The 17,981-nt window shown below is 41.7% G+C and overlaps 1 protein-coding gene across 1 annotated transcript in view; it reads left to right on the top strand.

The window, feature by feature from the left end:
* Positions 1-5,749: 5,749 nt before the first annotated feature.
* The window catches only part of CAPN7 (calpain 7), a 51,505-nt gene continuing 39,273 nt past the window's right edge, over positions 5,750-17,981 (top strand). The window contains exons 1-3 of the mRNA XM_075212426.1: positions 5,750-6,052; positions 14,204-14,312; positions 15,928-16,085. Of these exons, the coding sequence (XP_075068527.1) occupies positions 5,951-6,052; positions 14,204-14,312; positions 15,928-16,085 (369 nt within the window). The 5' untranslated portion in view covers positions 5,750-5,950. The remainder of the gene's footprint in view (positions 6,053-14,203; positions 14,313-15,927; positions 16,086-17,981) is intronic.

Genomic DNA, 17,981 nt, shown 5'->3' with positions numbered 1-17,981 from the left:
CCTCTCAGGCTGGCGTCTGTTGTGGCTATGATCCATGACCATGGAGCAAAGGACCTGCCCACCGCCATGTGATCCTGATTCAGCCACCACTGGAGCGATTCTCTCGCCCTCGGAGACAGCGAGATCCTCTGGAGATCTAAGCGTAGGTGGAATCCTGACCATTTCGTCAACAGATCCCACTGGAAGCATCGAGAATGAGCTCGACCGAAGGGGATGGTCTCGAAGGAGGCCACCATCTTTCCCAGCAGCCGCATGCACAAGTGAATTGAGGGGCTGGGAGAAGACAAGACCTGAGATGTTATACTCGGAATTGAACTGATCTTCTCGGCAGGCAGGAACACCTTTTGCTGACTGGTGTTCATGATGAGCCCTAGGAAAACCATGCGCTGACACGGAACCACCTGGGATTTCTTTAAGTTTATCAGCCACCCATGGCTCTCGAGAACCGCCAAGGTGAGGGATAAGTGCTGACGTAAGCAAATCTCTCAGGATTTGATGAGCAGATCGTCCAAATAAGGCACGACCTGAACTCCCTTTCAGTGAAGACACGCTGCCATTACTGACATGATCTTCATGAAGACCCTCGGAGCTGTGGAGAGCCCGAAGGGAAGAGCCCGAAACTGATAGTGGGAGGACCCCACTGTGAATCTTAGGAGACTGATGGTCGCTCCAAATGGGAATGTGGCGGTATGCGTCTTTTATGTCTATGGAGGCCATAAACTGATCCTTCTCTAAGCCGTTTATTACCCACCTCAGGGATTCCATCCGAAATCTGTCCACCCGTAAGTGCACATTGAGGTTCTTTAGGTTTAAAATGGGTGGAAAGTACCCGTCCGGCTTCTTGACCAGAAACAGATTTGAATAAAACCTGTGTCCCTTCTGGTCGTCTGGGACCATGCAGATGACTCTTTGCGAAAGAAGAGAGGCGACACAGGCCTGTATTGCCTGTCTTCTTGTTGGATCTCGGGGTAGCGGAGTTATAAAGAAACAATGTGGTACCAGACCCAGCAGGTCTATCATGTACCCCCTTGATATAATGCCCCGAATCCAAGGGTCTTGGGATGACGCTGCCCATTGTTCCTGAAACAAAGACAGACGTCCCCCCACTGGCGCCCCCTCCAGCAGAGTAGAGTGGTCGTCAGGGCGCAGGCTTCTCCTGGGTCTTGGAGGCCTGGCGCCTAGCTGCAAACGAGGATCTACCCCTGACAGAGGAGCCTCGAGCATTTGGTTATCTACCTCTAAATGACTGTCCTCTAGGCAAGGAGATCCCCCTAAAGGGCTGACGAAAGGAGCTGACCCTAGGGGTCCGGCCCCTACTAGAGAATACCGGCAAAGAAGTGCTTTTGCCCCCTGTTGCCTGGGAAATCATAGTATCCAATTCCGGGCCGAACAAACCTACTGCTGAAAAAGGAATGGTTTTAACTGACTTTTTTGATTCCGAATCTCCTTCCCAGGATTTCAGCCATAACGTTCTTCTTGCTGAAATAGATGCAGCCTGAATAGAGGAGGACATAGACGCTGAGTTTTGGGCCGCCTCATAAAGGTACCCCGATGCCTCTTTCCAATGTCAAGCCAGGGGAAGTAAATCAGAGTCCTGTAAGGCCTCTGCCAGTTGATCTGCTCATGCTTCCATGGCTCTAGCAACCCAAGCTGAAGCAAATGTGGGCCTAAAGGAAGAACCCGCTGCCACAAATATACCGTAGATTTCAGCTGGGATTCCACTCGGCGATCAGTGGCATCCTGCAGAGTTGCTGAACCTTGGACTGGTAGTAAACTGTGTCTGGCCAAACAGGCTACTGTAATATCTACCTTAGGAATACTCTCCCAGCGAGCCACGTCTTCCTGCTGCAATGGATACAGGGAAGAGAATCTCCTGGGAACAGAGAACCTTCTATCAGGCTGTTTCCAGGCTCCCTCTGCAATATCTCCGAGTTCTACAGAAGGGGGAAAATGGATATCCTTCCTTTTGGCCTTCTTAAAGAGACTTCTGTCTCTAGGAGTAGGATCCTCTGGTTCTGGGAGGTCCAACGCCTGTCTCACCGCTAAAACCAAATCATCAATAAATTGGCTTTTAGTGTTCTCTTCCTGTTCCAAAGGTTGAACCTGGTCAGGATCAGAATTTATTTCCCCCCCTCCTCTGAAAACCCTTCAGAGTCTGAAAGGACCATAAGGGGATCTAGGCCGCTTCCTTTTAGCAGGCGGGATGTTTGGGGATTCATATAACTGGTTTAGTTTGTCCAAACCCTTTATAAATGCTGCGGACCATGCCGGTTCTGTGGGAACAGGGGCCTGGTCCGTAAGCAATGAGGAAGGTCCTGGTATAGACGTTCCAATAGAACCTCTGGTAGCAGGGAGGCCCAAAGGTGTACTAGCATTATTAGCCGCCGAGGCTGCCACACTAGATAGCAACTGAGTAGATTGTGAGATCATCTTTGCTAAAGAAGAAACCGACTGTGTGAGGGAGGCCACCCAGGCCGATTCCTCCGTCAGTGGGGCTGTAATATGCTAAAGCAGAGCGCCAACGGGTCCTTCTGCCCACATGGTAATTTAACCTTACATCTTGAACATGTAAAATACTTTGCCATAGGGCCCTTTCCTTTATCTGTCATTTTTACAAAAGAAGGCACACCAAACACACACAGCCTTAAATTGTTAGATTTAGGTGAGAAAGACTGAGAGACTGAGAGAGAACAGTGGGAAAAAAACAAGTAATCAACTAATCTGACATAAAAGTTGTACTTGTATTTTGTTAAACAACAATATAATAACTTGGCAAGTAGGAGAACTACAATATAACCCCTACTAGCCCACTTTGCAGTCAGCAAATACAGTAATATGTGTTTAAATAAGTCAGATACTTAGCCCACAGGCCAAACAGGGGAGAAGTCCAACAGCAGTGTCCTGGTGCCTGCTCCCTCTGATCTGTGTCCTTTCCCGGGCTTCTCTTTGGCGCCAGAAGACAGGGCTAGTCTAATTTTTCCTGGAGAGCAGGTGAGCTCTATGTCTTAGCTCCCCCCCTGATAATGCTGTCTTTCTGTAGATTTTTTAGAGGCCACCATTAGAAAAAAAAAAGGTGGTATACGGCAGAGTTGTGGAGACCTCAAATTGAGGTCTCTGCAGAGGTTTTGCACCCCGATGCCCCCTCCTATGTATGAGGGGGGATCTTGGTATGGCCCCCTTCTGTTCCTCTCTCCTCCGAGGATTTCCAAGATGGCCGCCCGCATTTTGTTCACTCCGATAACCGGCACTCCATGCCCGCAGTTGCAGCGCCGGTTATCGGGGAGGCCCCAAGAGTGACAGCGGTCCGGAGAGACCTCTTGTCTCTCTGTATTCAGGCACCCTATTTACTCTGCCAGTGAGAGCCTCTGGCTCTCATCTGACAGAGCAGTGCCTGCGCTGCTGTTCTGGGAGTGTGTTCTCTATAATAGAACACACTCCCAGGTCTGCCACCAAAAGAAAAAATTCCTATGAAAAAAAGATAAGTTAAATAGAAAAATAAATAAAATTAAATGAAAAAAAGCTAGCAGTAACTAAAACACTGCCCAACTCCATGGGCACCTAAAAAAAAAACTGAACAGGAAGGGGCAGGGGGATTGTAGAGGGGAGGGGTCTGTCAGCAGTGCTAAAGATTAACTAGCTAGGTGCCAACTCCCATGCTCCCCTCCACAACCCCATGGTAAGTAGTGTCCCCCAGACTGGATGAAAGAAATTTATTTTTTATTAATCTTTCACAGAACATAGGGCATCACAAGCCCACCATAGCTGATTGTCCCTCTGGAGGAGGCAGCCATAGAGAATGAGGTCCAACAGGAGGAGGAGCAAAGGATAGAGGAGAAGCCACTGCACATGAATGTAAATATCGGTCAACATTTCTATTGTTGTTTGTTGTTTCTAAGTGTAGGTATAGCACTATATTAATGTTCTAAGTCCATATTGATCTAGGCAATTGTTAGTTGTATATAGGTTTTTGCACTAATAGCATTGTATGGAGTGTGGTCCCATCCTCCACCACCAACACAATCTGTAGTGTACCGACAAACTGAAATTCTATAGATACAATTCTGTTACAGGTATTATTACTATTTAATAATGTAGTGCCAGCATACTCTGTAGAGCTTGAGTCCCAACACAAGAATAACAGAGGTACAAAACTGTAAGATTGCAGTCAAGAGCATGGGCCAGCATCCATCCTCCATGGAGTAAAACAATGTATTTTACATGTAAGTAAATATTTATTTTCCTTTTTCCAGCTGCTAGACACTATTGTGTCCATAAATATTTGCCTAGGGTGCAGAACAAAATTACAAATGGAGCCATACCATTATCTTAGTACAAAATTATAACTTATTTATTGACTTGTAATTTTTTTCTAAATTCATGCTGAACTATTACTCAAAAGGTTCTATTTTCCATTTTAGGCGCATCCAACAAAAAAAAACTATCACGCATGTGCAGAAAGCACCATATTCGCCTGTATCTTGGATGCAATTAACATTTGCAACAGCTTGCGACTCACTACGAGAGAATGGGCGGAACACGGAATTGTGAAGGCGTGACCATGTTAATAAATCCTAATCGCAGTGAGGGGCAGACACAACACACATCAAAAAAAGGCTAAAGCTGTGCGGCAGGAATTAGGTGGCGCAAGCGGTTAGCTAGCTGTAGGAACTGCTGGCAGCTTGCTAGGGTATTACGAGTGGGACGCAACTGTGGTTGCTTGCCACTCGTAATACCCTACGGCACACTCCCACACTTCTTACAAAGACTCTGCGTCCGACTCTAAATGAGGTCCATATTTAAGGTAAATAATGTTTTGTATTTCTAGGAAACGGTGGGAAAAAGGCATAATTTTTAACATTTACTAGTAAAGTTGGAAGTTTCATCAGTGAACGGGTTAATATTAGTAAACTAGTAAGTAGTTAGTAAGTTATTAGTAAGAAAGCAGTGTGTTTTGACTAATGAGGACAATTGAACAAATACACGTATGTCATCTGAATCCATCCAGTGGAAGGCTCAGAAGTCTCCTGGGTCAAAGTTCTGTGTTAATACAGTGCTAGTAAAAGTGGTGCATTTGCTCCAAATTCTGACTTCCACGTGTGTGTGTGTGTGTGTGTGTTTGCGTACAGGCGGAAGTACTCTGTTTACACTCAAAGTAACTTTGCCGTCTCTCCGCCTGTATGCAGAGGCGAGCGCATCTTAAGATACGTTTGGTTATGAATACGTACAAAATTACACCATAGCTGTGTACGTTTTTGGGTTTTTTAACTAAAACTAGCGTTCATTTTGCATACAACTAAGAATCAAGCCCTCTAGGTCTGTGTAAGGAAATAGGCCTTTAATCTGTGACTGAACTTTTGGTAACAGAGGAGGACCACTATCTTACAGGCCTGAGACACTATTTTTGTAGTGGCTTTCAGGCCTGTTGCTTATCTTAAACTGACAACTCTTGTCTCCCGTTCTATTTATTTCCCACTGGGCAGGGGTTGAGGATTTCCTGAGGTAAATGGCAGGAATATAGGCCGCCGATGGCGCCTGGAGGTACATATACAGCCGGGTTGGGAGCCACCAGTTGGCCTGGGGTCACTGGGAAGGTTATTCCTACATTCCACGCTCACTCTACTACTCGAATGGAGATTCTCTTTGATATCCAGGCGGGCTGCGCCGAGTATAACGTGAAGTAGCCCGGAAACGAGATTCCCCGGCGTCAGCGTCGGTAACAGGCCGCAAACCCCACAGCTCCGGCGCTGCTCTCCGGTTGCCCTGCGGAGGGGGAGGCCGCGAAGTGTCGTTACTGAGTGATGCCCTCAGCCGGGACCCCCAATTCTCCGGCACTTGTGTGACACGTCCGTGTCCGGCTGCAGTCAGGCCACGCCCCCTCACATCACATTACAGCCATATCTTTCCTGTGCTATTTATTTTGCTTTGTCTGCTTTGATATCCTGTTGTCAACATGGATGCCTCTGCGCTAGAGCTGGACGCAGTGAAATTTGCGAAGCTAGCAGTGGTGAACGACCAAATAGGAAAATATAAGGAAGCTGTGTTCTATTACAAGGTATGAACGTATGCTCCAATGTCCTGCTATAGCAATGCCAAGTGACACTGTTTATGTTGGTTCCACTCGCCTTACCTGGCTGATCTGCCATGCACAGATCAATACACCTGCATTGTGAATGGGAACTGCATTAAATCATTTTACCCATGTTGCACTTTACATATAACTTCAGTAGATAATTTATTTACAATTGTAAGCACTTGTTCACAGCCATCATTGTCCTGTAGAGATCCAGAAGTAGAAAGTAACAATTTACTTTCCTTTAACAAAGTTGTCATGCTATATCGTGACCAGATCTGATGTTACAACGACTCCTACAACCTTTCCTTGTAATTTAACTGTGTGGTAATACAAGATAAATATTTCACCTGACAATACACAACCCATGCTTCCAATGAGGCAGACTTGATAATAACATTTGTTGCCAGTTTATAAGCTAGAGGATGCAGAGGAATAGATCAAGACTCCCAGGGTTTCATCATCTCTGCACTTTTTATACATCATATATACCTTTTTTTCCGTGTGTATATTTATAGAACCTAAACGTGCATCTCATAAATTATCCCAAGTGGGCACCAGTATTAAAGATCACCATATACTTTAAATGGCAATTTTAGTAATACAAAAGAAACCGCTTCTGATAGTTCCTGGGTACAAGACAAGATACAAGTCTCTGAATATAATTCAATTTGGCTAACATAATGAAACAAATTATTGTGCATGTTAAATATGATGAGCAGCACGCAATGGTTAGCATTGTTGCCTTACATCGCTGGGGTCATGAATCCCATTCCAACCAGGGCCCTGTCTGTGTGGAGTTTGTATGTTCTCCCCATATTTGCGTGGGTTTCCTCCTGGTGCTCCAGTTTCCTCCCACAGTCCAAAAACATACTGGTAGGCTAATTGGCTTCTGACAAAATGCACTCTGTGTGGGGTAATTTAGATTGTAAGCTCCAGTGGGGCAGGGACTCATGTCAATGACTGCATTTTCTCTGTACATTGTTTTGTAATGTGATTGGCTCTATATAAATTTATAATAATTATGTGGGAGGCATTGGAAAATATTCTGCCCACCTGTCATTTGATTAACCTTTTGCCCCTGCAGCTGCTGAAGGGAGAGCAGAGTATGAAGTGTGGTAGGAGCTGGGGTGAGTTTTGAAAATAGATGTGGCCGGAATGACGTATAGCTCCAGGGCGATTAATTTTTATCCCACCACTAGCCTGCGGGTTCACAGTAGAGAGGAAACCTGACAAGTATGGCGTACAGGTATTCTAGAGGGGATTTGGTGCCCACCTGTCATTCCTGGGACTCTGTTATATTGAGCAAGCTCCCGCTATCCAGATCTGCAGTCTGGTCCATGTCTTGCTTAGAAACGGGCACTAGAAGCATGGGTGGATTATACGAAATAAACAGCCCCCACTCTAGACCCAATCCTACCAGATACACCTTGCAATGCTGTCATAAGAATCTTCCAGGACTGGGAGGAGCAGAGAATGGAGCGTCCTTGTTGTCTGCAGTGCTCCTTGCCTATGTGAGGAAGTGGTAGGTTAATTAACATCCCATCACTTTAATCTCATTGGTGTTTCCTTAAAAAGGCATTGATAAAATAGCTCTGCACTCCAGTTACTTCTGAGCATGTCCGAAATTATATAACAAGCTTAGCTTAGATCATCAGAGCTCAGCAGCCTTTTCAGTAATTCTGGGGGACCGGTCAAGAGGTCATTTGCCCCCCCACCCCCACCTTTACAGCTCACCCCTGCTCTGAACTAAATATTTCCATTGGTAAAACAGACCAAATAGCCGTAATTTATAGAAACATAATTTACATAATTTTACATAGTTTTTAGAAAATATAGCCTACAGTAGTTCACATTTATAGCAATGACCCACTTCTGATTATTAAGTTCTTACATCCATCAAAGATCTGTGTCATTCACTCGATTGTGTGGAAAATTAATCATTGGCAGAATATGACTAAAAGATCACAGATAAAAAGGAAATCTATGCACACTAAACCATGAATGTACAAAATTAGACATTAGGCTTAGAATTAGGTTTATCTGTGGTACTTTTATCATATACTAGCTGAAGTACCCGGCGTTGCCCGGGTTTAAATCTTCAAGTTATTAAGTTATCAATGAGTTGGATGTGACTGTCAACCTTTTAAAAATAATTAGCAACTTTTCCAACACACCAATGAGGTGGCTGCCAATTGTCGTTGTTGTTTTTATACTAAATGTCATCTGAATCCATCCAGTGGAAGGCTCAGAAGTCTCCTGGGTCAAAGTTCTGCCCATCGTACAGTTACTGGAGGTCCGGCCAGGACCTCAACCCCTTAGTATGTTGTCTGGGATCCAATGTTACCAGTTTGTGAAGTTTTCGTCCAAATCAATCCAGTGAAAGGCCCAGAACAGGTTCCCTGAGTCAAAGTTCTGCCCAGCGTACACAAATGTGAGGTCTGAGTGGGACCCTAACTCCCCTAAAACCTGGCCAGGTTCCAACTGGACCACCTCATGTTGGTTTCATCCCAATCGATGCAGGGATGTCCGAATGCAGAACCGGACAGACATATTTTTATATATAAAATGAGAAATCTCAGAGAAGATAACTAAAATTAAAAAATATCAGAACACTGCCTCAGTCATGTAGACTGTCATTTTAACAGCACTGTTTTTGGTGAATATGGTCAAGCTATATTTACAGCCCCAAAAGGCATTTTTGGGACAAAAGAAACATATTGGTTTATAAAATTGATTCATAAATCCAAACTTTAACAGCACAAGGGTCATTTCTTATTTAATAAGTTTATTATATAGTGCACAATCATTAACAATATGTTGTTCCCCACAGCAAGTGGTCATTTGGGGCAGAGCTGGATTAAGGCTTTGGCGGTCCTTGGGGCACTTAAGAATCCCCCCCCCCAGTACCATCATACAGGGATAGTTAATTACTCAATTTTGAGTCACATGGTACAGAATATACAACACTACTAGGACCCTTGATGTAAATGAATAATAGTACCCATTGATGATCATAATTAACAATACCCCCATAATTATCTAAATCAATAATCGTGCCCCTTTCATAATTGTAATTAATGATAGTGCCCCTTTTATGATTGTAATTAGTAATAGTGCCCCCTAGATGATTGCAAATTAATTATAGTGCCTCCTTGATGAGTGTAATTAATAATAGTGCCACCTCTGATGGTATACATACCTTAGGGCTCCTCTTTCTTCTCCCTTCTTTATTCTCTCTTCAGTCCACGCTGTATGCAGAGACATGTCTGGGTCCCTTAAGCAACACAGCAGTGATGTATTAACGCTGCAACGCTTAAGACAGCCAGGAGCCACTGCATAGAGTCCCATCTGGCAGCTGTTACAAGCAACTGCTAAGTTCAGGAAGAGAGGGTGTTGTCTGCTGGTCAAATGACCACAGTCTGCTTACTACTCATTTCACTTTTACTTTGCCGTTACTTTTTCAACAAAAAATAAATCAACACAAAAAAAGATGTGTGTAAAAAATAAGTACACCCTTACTGCTTTTATATTGCTTGAAGGTACGTTGAAAAAGGTACTTCATTATTCGATCATCAGGATGTGCTACCACCTCTATATAAAAGCAGTACCTTTGGGAGTTTGGTCTGTCTCCTATCTTTTGATTTTGCCTCCAAGATTTTGCAGAGATTTGTTGAGCCTTAAGCAGAGGCTTCAAGGGAGGGTGGCTGTGTGACCACGTTTTACACTTTGTGTTGTATGACTAAGGAGCACAGCCCTGATGCAATGCTCCTTCAGATTAAAGTGGCCTATTTTGTCCCCTTATTACCACAACCCATTTGCAAGACGTTGAGAGACAATACAGATCAGCCAGATTTACACTCCATGACAGGTAATATTTTACACTCTCCAATGTATACTTTGAGGATACAAAGAAAGTGTAGTGTACAAACTGCTAGGAGGAATAGCGGTGGCGATTATGGTTGAGGTAATATTGCTCCCGGTTGTGAGACTCCACCAAAGTTTGGTGGGGAAGTTGTTTAATAAAAATTATTTTTAAAGTGGAAATCCCCTTTAAGATCATATGTCTTAATTATATATATATATATATATATATATATATATATATATATATATATATATATAATATAATACTTCTACGAACAGATCCACTATGCCAACCATCTCTCCTGCTAGGATATTGCAGCTTGTACTCTCTGGGGTCAATTCAGCCATTTACGTTACACTGTTTTCTTTTCAGTTTATTTTCAGGTGAAATGTTTTTTATGGTACAGCCGATTGACAGAGATCACATTTTAGTACGCTGCCCACCACTGAAGTAGTCTTGTCATCATTTCCAGTGCCTGTAACTTTAAATTATGAATATGTATGCTTTTGGTTGTTTGTGTATGCAATCCGCTTTCCATACATAATTTCTTGCCCCATGCACTTCTCCCCGTTATTTCTATGTCCTTGAATATGTGCCCATGTGTGCCAGAATTCCTATTTCCACTTAAATACATATTCAACCACACCAAAGAAATGATTGTAGACAATTCACATGTTTCCGATGTAAGGCCTCATACCCACTGACCTATTTTTAAATGTGTTTTTAAAAGCGTTTCTGTGTTGTTTTTTAAATTGGAGAGTAAATGGAAATATTTTCTTGACTATACTCTGTACTAATTAGGTAACACTACTGGTATGTAAGAACCTGGGTGTGTTATTCTACGTAGCATTAGCTCACATGACATGTGATCATTGCTCACATGAAATCACTCCTTGCTTACATATGCCCTATATTTTACTTCCTGTTTTGGATCAAATGAACTGTTGTCATTATACCTGTCATTATTTCAGTCATGTTCTATTTCCTGCTTAAATCAGCTGTATCAAGTTGTTCTATTGCATCCCCCTCCTTTTTATTTGTATACAATAATCACATTAGTTATATATATATATTATATACTGGATCATTATCTACAAAATACTTGGAATTCTCAGGCCAAGTTTAATGTATATTATCAGTCACATTGTAGAAAAATAAATAAAACAACCACAAATCTCGACGCAATAGTGGTAGCAAATGCAACCTGGTCCAGGTGCCGACCTACAACCCCCTATGTGGTAGATGTACTACCTTTACCCCTGCTTTTGACTGCAGGTGCACCAGCCTGGGCTGTTAATCAGTTATAGAAGGATTTCAAAATTGCTGTGATGTCACCGCACAGCTCTCCCATTAGAATTCCGAACAACAAAGTCTCCAGTTTCTGAAAATAATATACTGTTTTTCCAGAATCAGATGAATGGCAGTAGTAGTGTAACTGAAACCTGATGAGGAATTTGAAGTGTTATACATGAGAAGGGAGTGACACATAAGGGACAAGTATGAGTTTTGTATATAGAAGACAAGAGGATAGACATTAGTTAGAGGGCATATCATCATCATCATCATCATCTATTTATTTTTGTAGCGCCACTAATTCAGAGAACAGATAACTCACTCACATCAGTCCCTACCCCATTGGAGCTTACAATCTAAATCCCCTAACTTACACACACACACAGACAGAGAGTGACTAAGGGCAATTTAATAGCAGCCAATTAACCTACCAGTATCTTTTTGGAGTGTGAGAGGAAACCGGAGCACCCAGAGGAAACCCACGCAAACACGGGGAGAACATACAAACTCCACACAGATAAGGCCATGGTTGGGAATTGACCCCAGTGCTGTGAGGCAGAAGTGCTAACCACTAAGCCACCGTGCTGCCAATATACATTATAGGGGCATTCAGCAAGCAAGGGGTCAGACATAAGTGGGCAGCCTGGAGTTTTGGTGGAAACAGATATCAGATGCAGGCATTTGATGTGCAGTAAGAAATGGGGTGAAGACATGAGGCAGGGAGGATAAATGACGAAGGGCCCTCACAAAGTCTGGCATTGTGGAAACATCTGTGCATGAGGTAGGTATGGTGTGGGGACTCTAGCTCTGGGGCCTTAATCTCTGTCAGTGACAATAACACCAGTATCAGGTAATAAATGTAGCCTTAGCAATGCCTGATTTAATTTTGTAGTTAAACTAGTTTAAAATTAGAAGTAAATATTGGCTGTGCTGTGTGACACAGTTTGGTCATGCAATATTTGTAGGGGATACCAATCCTTTCTGATACAGTATGTGAAGTAAAAATACACATACAAGTTTCATTTTTTTTACTGAGGTGTTTCTGTGTGTAGGAAACAATATCCACAAATATAAGAAACTGACTTTTCTACAAGACCAATAAATGAGACCTGTTCATTTCTGAGTTAGCTGTGCTGCTAAAGATGGTTCGATGTGATTCGTACATAGGCATCTTATTACACAACTCAAGGTTCACTTTGGTGTTCACACAATTACATCATTGATGTGTTATGTTGTTCAGTGTCTTATCTATTTGAATTGCTATTGTTAAAATTGTTTGCCATTGGGCTGTATACTATGAAATACTGGTAGATCCTTTTTGTTCACACATATGAAAATACATATTCAACTTTTGCAGCGGTTTTGTATGTGGCTGCAAAATACTAAGCATCACATTCTGCTGAAAACTCAAAACACATACAATTATGTGTGGAGGTCTTACAAGTCTCACACTTCATGTGTTTTTAGCCAAAGCGCCAAAAAAAAGGCAGGTTTTTAGACATTGTTCGGACAGGCAAGACTGTTTGAGCTATATGACCTGTGAGAACAGAAAGAAGAATAAGGTTACTAGGAAGTTAGCATTGATTTATTAATTATGGAGGTGATATTTATTAAGCAGTCAATATTAATGTATTTTAATAAGGAGCCAGTATAAAAAGTATTTTATATTGGGGCAATATTACATTATTATTTTATAAGAGGGGCAATATAAATGTATTGTTTTGTAACAGGGGCAATATAAAGGTATTATTTGATTATGGGGGACAATACTTTTTAATTTAAAATGGGGCAAAAATATATTTAATTAATTAATTCAGTACAGGTAGCTGAATTGTAAATATAGTGGGACGTTCAGGAGCAAAGCATATAATACAATGGTAGAAGGAGTCATATTGAACGGCCTGCAGCCTTTACCAGCGGTTCCTAGCTCTAAGCTCCTCCCATGTATGTCATAAAGCAGTGTGCGTACACACTATATTGTTTTCAGCCGATTATCAAGTCATTTAGATCATAAACAACCGGTTAGCCTGAAGTCCCATTAGTTTGTACACCGCAACGATGAATTATTATCGTTCCAAAGCCCATTGTATCGTTAAACAATATTTTTAAACCGGACTAAAAATTTAGTTCATCTTGTCCATGCCACCACAGTTCCTTGGTAATGCCTCCATCTTGCTGTCGGAGGAATAAATGCTTGGAGGTATGCAGTGAGTGGGGCCATGTGGTGGTAAGTAGGAGGTTAGAGTGACATATGGGGAATTTTAAAGTACATGCAAGATCTGAGGCTACATTGGGCTTTTTGGGGTCAGTGAGAACATTTCTTGGCAAATAGGAGGTCTGAGGTACACATAAGGGCATTTTGTATCAAGTGGAAGTGTGACGGCATGCAGGGACTATGCATGAGGGGCAAAGGAAAGGAAATGAGGGGCAAAGGAAAGCATTTTAGGATGAGTGATGAGGGGTTCTGTGGTCATTTTGCTTTGCGGGTTTTTATTACTGAGATCAAAGATAATATGCAATCCTTTTTGAAGATTAGAGAGTCGCATATGTGGCCCTTGAAATTTCTCAGGGTGCCCATTACAGGATAACTAAACACATTACATTAACAAAAGCTGTATGGTTTATGCTAAGTTCACCTTTTTATATGTCTGCATTAAACTAGCCATGTTTTGTGTGGATAAAAATTTTAGTGAGCATTAATGAGAGTGAAACATCCAATGTACTGGCAGGTGCATGCTCCAGCTACTCCTGAAAAATGTGACATCAAACAGCAGGAAGTATGTCCGCTTTCAAGACAGGCTCTTAATCAGCAACGAATGATCAAAAAAAAAGTGTCAGACGTGCTAATGTCAGATGTGCTAACATCATCATATGTGTGTTAATAACTTTATATTGCATTTAATCTTTTACTCATGCTTTACTTTACATGTTACATTACAGATCTATATTGAATATTTGTTATTGCGTTACAGGAAGCAGCTCAAGCCCTAATTTATGCTGAAATGGCAGGATCCTCTCTGGAGAATATCCAGGATAAGATAAATGAGTACCAAGACAGAGTACAAGCTCTGTTCACTGCAGGTAGGCAGAAAATGGAAAAGAGTGCCAGCCATTTCATGTGCAGCTTATTTGTGCGTCCTATTGTAGATGTTAGAGCACTTTTTATTCATTATTATTATTATTATTATTATAGAGTAGAATGACAATATGTTTGACTTATACCATACTTGCCAACTTTTCCTCGTTGGCTTCAGGGAGATCCCGGGGAGGTGGGTGTGTGGGGGCGGGGCTTGATGAATCACATCATTTTGGCACCGCCCCCTAAGCGATTGTCACAATTTTTGGCCAATTACAGCAGGGGGAGGTGGGGGGCTAAGATGACGCGATATTTGCGTCATTAAGCACGCCCCCCCGCCACTTATCTATTGCGGCGGCAAGAACCGGGAGGTCTCCCAGAAATGCGGGAGTCTCCCGGACATTCCAGGAGAGTAGGCAACTATGTGTTAAAGAAAAGCAGATAATAAATCTCTAGAGACTGAAGTGTCTTTTACATTTCTGTCTCCATTACTGAAGTCATGTTGTCTTACCTGTCAGTCTTTGATTAAATCTTGGTCTCCATGAAAATGGCCACCTCCATAGGCATCAATACATGGACATAGGACACAATTTCTGAACTGTGTCGTCATGCCACAGATGGCGAAGCCAACCACGTCTTGTACTGGCTCAGCATCAGGGAGAATGCCAGACTCTTCAGGGAGTGAGGGAGATCACCCCTATTTCAGGGAGTCTCCCTGACATTCAGGGACAGTTGGCAAGTATGACTTATACAGTAGAAAACTCAGTACTGCATCACTCATCCACACAGCAGCATTTACTTATTTTATCTGAGTTTCATGAGAGTTAGCAAGGTAGTTATTGGGACTGACTGAATTTGGGCTGTCACATCGGAGTGCTGCATGTCTTTTGGAACACTGTACGCTGCACAGTTACTGCGGATAACTTGTTCCTCCCATGAATAATAGAAGGCCTAAAAATGTATGATAAATCTGTGTAAAAAATGCATCAGTTGATCAGGAAAAAATAAAAAAATTTACTTCCTGTTCTGTGAATATAAAATCTGAATTGCTAACATTGTCTTTACCCCTAAGTTTAGTGTTGTTACATACACACTTTAAGCAGAAATTTAAATGATTGTGTTTTCTTTCAGATTTTCTCCCAAACATTAACATATTTATTGTAGAGCGGTTTACCGAGAGACAATACACACTTAGATAGAAATTGTCTAATGCTAAATATCCAGTCAGAATAGTGCTTTGTTTAGCTTCCCACTCAGAGGACTGTTATTTCTTATTCAGAATTTCATGTAGCTGAACTGGCATTCTTTTGGTGTGATTCCTTCACAGCCCTCTTGGAAAGTATCAGCTAGTTTTTAAACTGGAAAATAATTTTGCTCAGTTAGATACCTACTGATCATAAACATAGTCTAATGTGAATTTGGCGATATTGTCATTGACCTTGCAGATAAATCCACTAATACTGACAAATCACTGTTGTGCAAGCTTATGAAAAATAGCCATAAAGAAAATACATACTACTAAACCTTAAAGGGAAAGGAATTGAAATGTCTGTGCATTTACTGTTGTCTGTCCATATATAGCTTAATTAACCTATACAATGTTTGTTAACAATGTCACAGTCCAAGCGCAGAACATTGATCCATTAAAATCAAAGCAGTACTTGGATCTGGAACGAGCACGCTTCCTGGTCACTCAGGCATTTCAAGAAGATGACAAAGGAAACGCAGAAGAGGCCATCGAGCTGTACTCGGAGGCAGTTGAGCTTTGTCTGGCAACAGTGAGTAAAAGCCTACAAATGTCACAACCACAATGCATCGCACTGATTGTGAAAAGCTGAAGAGTGACCGCTTCTGTGTATGATTCTTTTCCTTTTCTATAGCAACTTTTGTGGGATCTGGCTTTGGTGAACTTGGATATATGTTCTAACCACCTGCAGTGACTGTTTAATGCATGGGACCACATAAACCTCTTTACAGGGCTGCTTGTTGCACAGCCTGTACTGTCCCAGTGTCATAAAGTACAGCATTGTGCAAACCTATATTTATGCAGGGATGACGGTGAATGGGGAACTGTATAATATGTAAACAGACTATTATATGTTGCAGCTATTTACACATGAAACTCAGTAAGGCTCATTTACAAACTGCAAACATATGTGCAGCTGTACAAGGTGCACACCCACTTTCAGGTCCTCAAAGAGCCACCAGATAAACAATCTGCACCTAATTGTGTGGGCTTGCTTATCAATCGGAAAATGTGCATGGTGGAAAGGGTAAAAAAATATCCTTCAAACTCCAACCTTCTTCAGCGTTAGAACCACCTATTTCATTAACTGAAACATTTCATTTTTCTCTTACAACGCTGCACAGTTTATCCTAAATTAAGTATTAAATTAAGCATAATAATGAAGAGAGTTTCGGGACTGTCTCTATTGAAGAGTATATAGAAAATATAATATTCAACACTATGTGGGGCAGATTCAATTAGTTTATACGGTAAAAGAAACGCTCATGTTTGCTCGCGTCTCTATGGGGCACGAGCAAAAGTAAGGGGATATTTCACTAAGAAAAATCGCAGCGTAGTGTCTCACAGCTACTCCGGGACACTACACATCAATTCTTTTATTTTCACAATTAAATCTGTAATATATCATATATATATATATATATATATATATATATATATATATATATATATATATATATATATATATAATATATATATGAAAAACATCCAGTGAGCAGCAGTTCTGGTGATGAAGACACCTTATTAATGAGAGAGGTCAGAGGAGAATGGACAGACTGGTTTAATCTGAGAAGAAGGAGACAGTAACTCAAATAAACCTGCTATAACAGTCACCAGATCTCAATCCAATAGAGCACTTTTGGGATGTAGTAAAACAGCATGTTTGCTGCATAAATGTACAGCCAACAACTATGCAGCAACAGTCATGTAGAGTGATGCTATAATGTCAACATGGACCACACTATCTAAGGAATAATTCTAGAAAGTTGATGAATCCATGCCATGAAGAATTCAGGTTGCAAAGGAGGGGGGGGGAAGGGGGTCTTACCCAGTACTAGAAACATGTACCTATTAAAGTGGCCACAGACTTTGTGTATGTGTCCCATTGGTGCCCTCACAGCCCACCCTCATGTTTCTCATTGCCATCATTGCTGCCCTCGCTAGTTCTTATTGCTAACAGAATATTTCTGCTCATCCCTCTAATTGCCACCCGCACTGTGCTCTCGTACCTTTCTATGCCTATCTTATTGACACCCTCATTGCCCTTTCTCATACCTCTCATATTTCCTGCACATATATCTCCTGGTCTTCATTGCCACCTCCCATGCCTCGCATTGTCACTATTATTACCCCCTCTCATCTCTGTGTTCCCTTACATATGTCTTGTTGCCACCCTCACTACCTCTCATATCACAGCCCATCTTGGTTATCTTTAGTTTCTGTAGGGATGGAAATTGAAACCTTTATTTATATCTACTTTTATGGTCAAATTAGCCAGCAGTATTTTATGTAATTACTTACTATTGCACTGTTTAGATACACATCGTCATATAGTATGACTTTGCCACTGATGGATTTATTGCAGTCATTTAAAGAACAATTTAATACTGAAATACTATTACTGTACATTCCCTTTTATTTGATTTTT

This window comes from Mixophyes fleayi, chromosome 5 (genome assembly GCF_038048845.1).
Source record: "Mixophyes fleayi isolate aMixFle1 chromosome 5, aMixFle1.hap1, whole genome shotgun sequence".
Classification (NCBI taxonomy): domain Eukaryota; kingdom Metazoa; phylum Chordata; class Amphibia; order Anura; family Limnodynastidae; genus Mixophyes; species Mixophyes fleayi.
Note: the sequence above shows the minus strand (reverse complement) of the source record. Positions and strands in the feature narration are given on the sequence as shown.